Raw genomic sequence first — 9,663 nt, forward strand, 5'->3', positions numbered from 1 at the left:
GGGTAGGAGAGTCATAATCATCGTGATAGACAGATACACAGTGTAACTTTCTCACCACAGTGAGAGGGCAGGCAGAAGACAAGCACTGTGAGAAAGGAGATTAGGAGTCATGGGATGATCATGTTAATTGTAAAGAAAAGAGTGAGATGTCAGATGCACAAAAAGTGTGTTATATCTTTGTAGATCTCCTTTCAGTAGTTCTACTTAATGTTGTGTTTATAACCAGGTTCATTGACAATAACCCATTTGTCTGTCTCACAGAAGTCCTTGAGGCTTGTAGTTGAACTAATCAGCCCCAAGTTGGCCTTGGCTTTGTTGTTTGTCCAAGAATCAAACTTTTCTTCATTGTGCAGTTTAGTTGATCAAATTGGTGAATGGACTAACATTAACTGGAACATGGATTAAAGCTGAAATGGGGCTGACAAAGCTGTTGCCTTTGTTTTAATGTTTGAAGGAGGTGGCACACAGGCATGCTGGCAGCTTACAGGCAGATTGTCTGTCGTTGGAAACGGTCATCTCTATTTAGACACTCGTGAGCTTGCCTCTCCCCTCATTTCTGGTTACCGTTTTTCATGACAGAATTAACTATTCTAATTCAAGCAGCACACCTGTTCTGTGGTCTTCCTGTAAGATTCAGTGAAGTAACACAGACAAACTTGCTGGTTTGAAGGGACAAAAAAAGGTTTATAATAAGCTGCTCGTGTTTGTTTGTGTTATTCTTATCAAACTTGTCCTCATCTAATCTTATTGAGCTGTAAAACTCAAAATGACAAAACAGACAAAACATTACTGACAGGTAATAAATGTTGGATTTGACAACTGCATTCCTCATACTGCCAATTTATGCATGTTAGCAGTGAAGTCACCTATGTAATTTTTAAAAGATATCATAACTATGAGTTTTACAGTATAAGGAAGTCAAACGCCATGCAATCATAGTATACACAGTTTCACGACTGCCAAAATATGTTGAGCACTCACCTTTCCATATTGTTTTGATACTTTTTTATTTGAGTTTTGTAAAGTGTACATAAAGGTATTACCAGTATTTTTATACTGGTAATACTTTTAATACCTGTTACTGGTAATACCTGTTATAAATCACTCTATACTTCTGGTATAGAAGTATGGAGTGATATAAATGATATAAATCACTCTACACTTCTGGTCCATTTGCCACCCAGCTGAAAAGAAACACTCTGAAATCACAAACACTTGTATTTGCATTTATTTAAACCAAACCTCTGCACAGAGGGAACTAATGCAATTGTAACCAGCAGATCTGAGGGTCAATCCCTCAGTCCTACACATATATACATTCAGCCTCACACTTTGGGGTAGGGTCCCCATGAGCTTTAAAATATGCTATAAAACCCTGGGGATTCCCTTATATGGCAACAACAGCAACTCATGGCCAGAGTGGTGTATGTGGGTGTGTGTGTGTGTGTCTGTGTGGTACCAGCCTGTGCTGATACTTGAGTATGTGTGTATGTATATGTGCTACGTAAGCATGTGCAGAGTGGATGTTGGACGCACGGTTAGTCATGAGAAAAACCATTCATGTAACCAACATCTTACTGAAAGATTGTATACTCATGACATCTGTCTGCTTTTACCCTATTCTGTGCATACTATTCTTCATATTTCCTTTTATGACAGGCAGACCCCCACTGTCAATAAATTCCTCTCTCTCTACAATTACACACACCCAAATCCTTTCCCATTCCTCTGATCTGATGACAGCTGCACCCTACCATCTAAACAAACTTGAGCACATTTTATTCTAATCATTATTTTCTTGTACTCACAAACTTTAAACCAGCCTAACAGCTGTATATAGCTACCTTAAATGAAATTTTATTAAAGCTTTGGGAAACAGATATTATCAGGAGTAATAGTTTTAAATGTTTTCTTAAGCACTGAGCGTATGAATGTTAGTGGAATAAGACTGTTGTCTTTCTTTGGATTAGAAAAAGAACCGATCTCGGATAGATAGGTTTTCTTTTTCAGTCATGGTGTGTAATTCTATTAAGAATTCCCCAGACTATGTCTTTACTGTAATTCCATTTTCACTATACCTTCCTGTGCTTCCCTCTATCTGCTCTTGCTGTTCCTCCAATATGTCTGCATTGCCTGCTGACTCATTGCACTGTAAGAAAACACATTTCAGTGGTACATTCACTTTTGCATTGGGTGTTTATAGGCACACTAACACATTAACACACACTTCAACAGTCATAACAAATAATTTTTCTACTAAAATGTCCATGTACACACGATACATAAGTATTTAAAAACATTACCAGACTAAATTAAAGCTCACCATGGTGTGCACAAAACTGAATGAACTGTTACAAAACATAACATTTTAAAAGAAAACAAAGCATGCAGGTTTAATGAGGTACAATATGTGATCTGTCTTATTACCCTGGAACGCCATACAGAAAGACTTAGTAAAAAAATATGGAACCAAAAATTTTTTGATTATTAGGTATTTGATTACACTTGACCTTGTAACCCTAACCCTGGACCCTGAGTTGACTCAGCCTCTTCAAGTGCTCTGATTCTATTGCTGTACAGTAACTCAGTCTGACATACCGACAGTAGTACCCAATACAGGATCCTTATCTTCATTCACTCTCACTGCTCTGGGAAATTATATAGGAAATCAAAATAGACAACAGCTATAGCTATTCAAATGTAATATAATCTCTATAGAAATTTTACATGTTTTTTCAAATGTCTTTAAAAGACCACCAATCAGAAGAAACTGCGTTACATATCCCTTTATAAAAACAACCTGGGAGTGGCTTAAAGTAACAGAGATTTACCGTTGGATGGTACTTTCATACTTTGAACACAGTTTGTGCCGCTTGATTTTCAAACACGAACATCTAAATCAAGTTTTTTCTAAATGAAGAGTGTAATGTGGTATCTGGAAACACAAAAGAAACCAACCAACAGAGACTTGATATCATGCTGTTGTTGAGGGCTTATGTTTTGTCCTGGTTTTGCATGGGACTTAATGAATGAATGGTACAGAATTTTTAACTAATAGTCTGAACACTGTTAACAGTCACCTTCTCTCTCTGGCCTGGTCATGAAAATCACTCTGGGCAGCAATTCAAGAAACCCACTTGCATGGTTATACATCTTTGGTGTCATGGTCTCTCTTATATATACATGGTGTTACTTTTTCACCACAGTCAGAGGGCAAGTAGAAGACAAGCACAGTGAGAAAGGAGATGAGGAGACAAGGACTAATCGTGCTGACTGCATAGAAAAGAGGGAAACTTCAAATGTATAAAACGTATGTGATAGATCTGTTCAGATCTCTTCACAGCACTTTTACTTGTTATCACGTTTATAAGCAGGTGCGTCAATAATTGTAGGGTAATTTCCAATAAACCAAGTTCAAGAAGAGAGTCTATGGCTGACACGTGTTCCTGGTTTCCAAAAGAAATGCTCCCAGTTGCATTATGATGTGAAGACTGTTTATTTATTGCAAACTGAAGATGTAACAATGAACTCCTTCCTAAGTAAGCATGAAAGTTCCAAAAAATAAGCAGTTATCCAGAACTACCTGTGCACATGGTCAGAAAAAACATGAGACTCCTAACCTCTCTGTCCATGCTCCTCCCCTTCCCCCTCACACAGGGTTTCATGCTATTATTGCACTTACATACTTAAAGTGAGAGGTACCCCTTTTTAGGTTCCAATCCCAAACAGTGACATAACACTACTTTATGTAAACACATATATTTTCATATTTATTAATCCTGTAAAGATGACTTATGTAATGAATCTATGAATTATGAATCAAAAACAAACTCAATTGTAAACAAAAATATAAAGCAGATGTCTGGCGCCTACAATAATAATCCGTTCGTTCCTAAGTATTTGAGGTTGATAGGATCCCCTGTAAGCACCAAATCAATTTGGGCTTTGTCGTAGATCCATGAAAACACATCAGGAAAAAAAAATCCCAAAATCATGCTGAAAATCTACATATTTTACATATACTTTTTCAAATATTTGATGTAAATGAAAATGATAAACCTACAGAGGACGGAAATCTGTCCTAGTGAGTAATCCAAACCACACAGTAGCATAGTGTGCATACTGTTTAATGACTAAACACATGTTTTGGATGGATCATCTTAGGTGACATCTTGACTGAAGTTTGGTCTGTTTTCAGTGTCTTTGCCCTAGCATATGATTGCATTTTTTCTGCCCATCAGGAAAAAATGATGAAATTCACCTGCCATCTTCATTGTGCTGATTTATTTATGTATTATTATTTATTTTCTAACAATAGTATTGTAGGTAGCCAACAGGTAGCACAGCATTATATGCCAGATAGCACAACTTCATTAACCCTACAAACATTGACACAACCTTGTTTCTGTCTTTCTGTATTCATTAAAGAAAGGTAGCAGTCATCAGCAGCTATCTCTGTTTATACACGTATGAGCTTGCCTCTTTTCTGTTTTACAAGACAGAATTAACTATTCTAATTCAGGCAGCATGAAAGACACACCACATCTATCCTGTGGTCTCTCTGTAACACCCAGTGAGCTAACAGACACAACCCTGCTGGTGTGAAACAGCAAAAACAGCATTATAATGAGCAACATTTTGAATTTGATAAGCAAGGGGACTTCTAATATTCTCATGTATTTGTATATTGTATTATAATGATAACCATATTTTACAGTGTTTAGTGTTAAATATGTTATTTGGTATGCAAACTCATGACCTCTTATTAGCGTGTTAGAAATCAAAGTCAACTTAATGACTGTCAAAAGGCATTAATGCTGTAAAGCAGGGGTGGGGGAACTCCAGACTTCAAGGGCTGGTATCCTGCAGGTTGTAGATGTGTCCTTGATCTAACAAAGCTGCTTTAAATGGCTAAATTACCTCCTCAGCATGTCTTGAAGTTCTCCAGAGGCCTGGTAATGAACTAAACATTTGATTCAGGTGTGTTGACCCAGGATGATATCTAAAACCTGCAGGACACCGGGCCTTGAGGCCTGGAGGTCCCCACATCTCCTGTAAAGCCTTCAACCATGAAATAATTGCCAGAAAATTCTTCTGAAATTTAAAAAAAAGAGAGAAATTTAATATTAAATATACAAAGTAATAAGGCAATAAACAATAAAAAGACAGATTTCTTTTATAAATCTTCTACTATACAAATTTCTATTTTTGAGGATTACAGTTTAAAACAACAACAACAACAACAACAACAAAAATCCAAAACTTGACAATCTGGGCAATGAGCTACCAGAACTTTTTCTGTAATTTTACATATTTATATTTTACAACTTAAAGAGATGTGCTGATATATTTATTTTCCTTTATCACGCAGAGAAACAGTTAAATACGTAACTTCTTTACAATGAAAGGAAGGGGAGTTTCATCACTTCAGGGGCGTAATTTCCAGAGGGTTTATGACCCCCCCCCCCTCCAATAATCAAACTCAACCAATATACCCCCCCACCCCACCTCACCTCCCCATAAAATTATGAATTATCTTGCATAAATAGGCTGTTGATTTTCTTTACTCATTTCAGGTATTACCAGCAAAATAGTTGCATGTTTAATCATCTGGGAATATACCCAGATTTATTCAGACAGAGATATTGACCCCCCCAATGTTCATCACAAACTTACGCCAGTGCACCACTTAACTAGTGGGCTGTGTGTGGCCTGCAACATAAAATCAGTTTGACACTCCTGATGTAGATCGTCCCCCTCTCTCATCCCGTCATTTCCTCAGCATGTGTGCATTTGCCTGTTTGTTGTTTGATCCACAAAGGGACGCCACCAGTATTACCATCAAGGTTATCACTCCATAACGCAGTAACCCCAGAGAGATGAAATCCACTGGAAAGCAAAAAAAGACAGCATTAACAAGAATTTTAAAAAAAAAGGTCTATTTAAAGCATTTTTGAAACATTCAGAGACCCTTACCTTTGACCTGAAGAAATACTTTGTTTGTTCCATGAACTGTGTACTCATGCTCATAGAAGCATTTCGATGGCAGCACTATGCAGCTGTAATGACCTGAATCCCTCAAAACTGCACCATCGATGATGAATGTAGTCAGCATCTGAGAGACATTAAAGACTTGCACTTGGAAAATCGTGACATTCTTCCTCAGGTAAGCGTAGATAAATTTACATCCACCAAGAGTTTGAATATGTTGAGACACTGTGCACTGGAATTCAACATGGTGTCCCTCATGAACAGTGGATGGCCCAACTATTGAAATGTCTGCTGGGAGAAAATTGGCTGCATGGAAACAGGAGAAAATGAGTGGAAAGAAATAACAATGACATCATGTATTCAGGAGTCAAAACACTTACCTATGACCAGAATCTCAATGATGTTGGCTCCTTTCTTGGCTACTTCAGAAAGTGTATAATGTTTGGGGGAATAAACACAGCTGTAATTTCCACTGTGATGAAGACCAGCTCTGGATATGGTGAACAGGGTGTCACTTTGATCTTGCTTCTGGGTGAGATTATGGATTCCGCGCCCATTTATTAACAAATAAACATAAACCACGGAGTCTTTCTTTCTCCCAAATGTGCTGCATGTTACATAAAGGTCACTGTTTTCACTTATAATTGTCTGCTGGGCCAGGATCTTTGCAGGAAAAATATCTGTGAGACATCATAGTGAGTAACATATGTAATGATGAGTGCAGCTCAGTAACATTTAGGAATACAGAAGAGACATATCTTGTAATGAAGGAAACTGAACTTACCCTCAGTTTGGCTTATGACCTGATTTGTCAGAACACCTTGCAGAAAAGAAGTGAAAAATTAAATGAATCCTTTCAGTTTAAATAGATAGAAAACAGTTTCACTTAAAGATGTAGATGTTATCTGTTAGTGTACTCACAAAGAAGAGCAATTATTATGTTCATCATTATAGAAAATGCGCCACCCTTACAGACCCTCTGCAGCGTGTCTTCTGAAAGCTTCTCAAAGTCCAAAACCACAGAGTGGTTAAAGAGTAAATAACCATATGCAAACATGCAATTATAACATACCCCTACCTGCTCCTTGTATGGTAGCAAGAGATATTTAAGTGTTTGGGTTAAAAACAGGGGCGATTTTAGCCCATTTTTGGGGGTGCTTCAGCACCCCCAAAATGAATCAAAGCACCCCCAAAGATTTCTTACTTTTTTTTGACAATATTTGCTGTTTGTGTGACACACTACTAAAAATATAAAAAGCATACAGTACTGTACTTGTTTGAGACGTAACATTTTAACAACAAAAGTATAGATAATCCCCCCTCCCAAAATGGTTTGTTCCAGCTCTCTCCTGCTCTGGCTCTAGCACTCTTGCTGCCAGAGCGATGGTGGCTGAGACACAGCGGAGCGGAGGTGTGAGTGCCTGGCTTAAAACAGGACATATTAGCTGCATTTAACCTTCAGTTACTCTTTATATAGTTAGGTAGGAGTCAGACCATGTTTCTTTTTAACTGAAAAACATTACACCCAGGTAACCTGCAGTGTTGAAAACGTGTTTTCCGACAATGTTTGCTACCCTACAATCCGTCCTGCTCTGTAGTAAATTCAGCGACATTTCACCGTCCTGTTCCTCCCATTGAAATGTATACAGCCTATTTAAAAATCTAAAACTTTAAATTTTCCGTAAAGTTGTTACCACTGTCCTGTTTTAAATGGATACTAACTAGCTAACTGACTGAATGCCCATTAACCTTATAACTCCTGTTGTGTGTGTGTGCGTACAGAGAGACAGCCAGGTTCATAATGGATATGAGGAAGTTTTTTCAAAAAAAAAGGAGCCACATTCAGGTAAAAGTGTAAAATCAAATGATCCGTCAATCAAGAATAATGTTGGATCAGTGTTTCAATATTTATATCTTTTATTAGATGTTCATGTGGTTTGGTTATTTGCCTTTTGGTTGAAAGTACACTGAGAGAGGACTTTTTTATTAGTGATCTTAATAGTATTTTTTCATATTAATTTAATTTTCATCTAATTTAATACAATCTATTTGTGTATGATTGTCAGTCCAAAGAGGGAGAGAGGAAAGAGGGGAATGTGAGGAGAAAGGGCAAGGTCAGGAAGAACCAGGTAAGAAAACAGACAGGGAACAGTGACAGGCACAACAGAAACTCACACAATCTGGAAGTTGTGTCCTCCCTATATTAAAGCTGCTATACAGAATCTGCAAAACAAACTGGGTTGAAACATTTTGACCCTCTTTAACAACATTCCAGCATAACATTATAATTGATTGGGGAGATTAAAATTAATGATATATTTTTATGTGGTTCAGCCACAACTCTTCTAAATATAATAGGTAGGCCAGCTTTTGGACCGTCCAGTTGTCTGTATGACTGCCGCAGTACGTACATTACATTTGCACACTATCAGAAAGTGCCAAACAGCCCTGGTGGAGTGAGGAGCTGTAAAGAGAAGCAGAGTGCTCTGTTTATATTCTAAAAATGTTTTAAGCTAGCTGGTTTCAAAGATTCTGTACAGCAGCTTTCCATGTTTTCCAAAAGCACACATACACTTACCTTATCAGGGTTTCTCAAACTTTTTACAGTGTGTACCACCTGATAAAATGTCAAGCTCTCCTAAGTACCACTATGAAAGCATGAAACTCATAAATCTTGCAACAAAAAATTAGTATTATTAAATTAGTAAAATTAGTATCTGCATACATTGTACACATTGTATACATTCTACCACAGGCAAAGTTGCCTCCATTTTTATAGTTTTTATTAATATTATGTAATAATTTATTTGTAACAATTTATTCTGTTTTGGGAGTGTTTTTTATGTATCTGTATTATATTATACATACACATTAAATGTGAATCTCTGTCCAAAAAATGCACTCAGTTTACTTCTTACTCACTATGAGCATCATTCATTATTCTCACCCAGTAATTAAGGTTAGGATATGTATTTTTTTTATTCCAATCCATTCTTCTTTAGCAGCATTTAAATAACCTTGATCAGATTTGATGGTTTTGTTACAGACTTTTCAAAAAAGTGTTTTGCTTTTCTTTCACAAATGTGGGATTAAATTGTGTTAAAATGTACAAAACAGCGATGTCATGTTTTGTGACGAGGACCCAGGCACAGAGAGACTTGATGAATTTAAGAATCTTATGATTTAATAAAGAAATTTGCAGACTTACACAGAGATGGTAAAATTATGATGACTGATAATGGAGATGAATACAACAGACGATGAGGACAGGGAGGAACAGGGGTTTAAATGCACCAAAGTGACAGTCAGAGAGAACTCGGGACAACATTTAAGGATGCAGGGACTGACAAAGACAGGTTTATCTTGCCTGGCTGGGCAGCTCTCTGGGTGCTCAGCACCCCCAAAGCTCTGATTCTAGAATCGCCCCTGGTTAAAAATAATATCTACAAACAAATAATACTTACCACACTGTACTGTTATACTATTTTACTCTCATATACATTATATACCCATTTAGCTTTTGCTAACACTCCATTTCTCTCTTTTTTAAGGCCCAATTGTCAGATAATTTTTAGTAATAACTTCAAATATCTTACCTTGCTCTGATTCTGTATAATAAGTCAGTCTGACGTACTGACAACTATACCCAATACAGGGCACTTATCTTCTTTC

At 37.1% G+C, this 9,663-nt stretch overlaps 1 protein-coding gene across 1 annotated transcript; it reads right to left on the reverse strand.

The window, feature by feature from the left end:
- Nucleotides 1–5,770: 5,770 nt before the first annotated feature.
- LOC148106297 (uncharacterized) lies at nucleotides 5,771–6,937 on the reverse strand. Its single transcript, XM_087851564.1, has 5 exons — nucleotides 6,913–6,937; nucleotides 6,776–6,811; nucleotides 6,372–6,671; nucleotides 5,977–6,297; nucleotides 5,771–5,889 (listed from the first exon to the last, which is right to left on the reverse strand). Exons 1-5 carry the CDS (start codon nucleotides 6,935–6,937, stop codon nucleotides 5,771–5,773), a joined length of 801 nt encoding a protein of 266 aa, XP_087707690.1.
- Between the last annotated feature and the right edge of the window lie 2,726 nt (nucleotides 6,938–9,663).

This window comes from Neolamprologus brichardi, chromosome 1, assembly GCF_056152115.1.
Source record: "Neolamprologus brichardi isolate AB-2024 chromosome 1, ASM5615211v1, whole genome shotgun sequence".
Lineage (NCBI taxonomy): Eukaryota > Metazoa > Chordata > Actinopteri > Cichliformes > Cichlidae > Neolamprologus > Neolamprologus brichardi.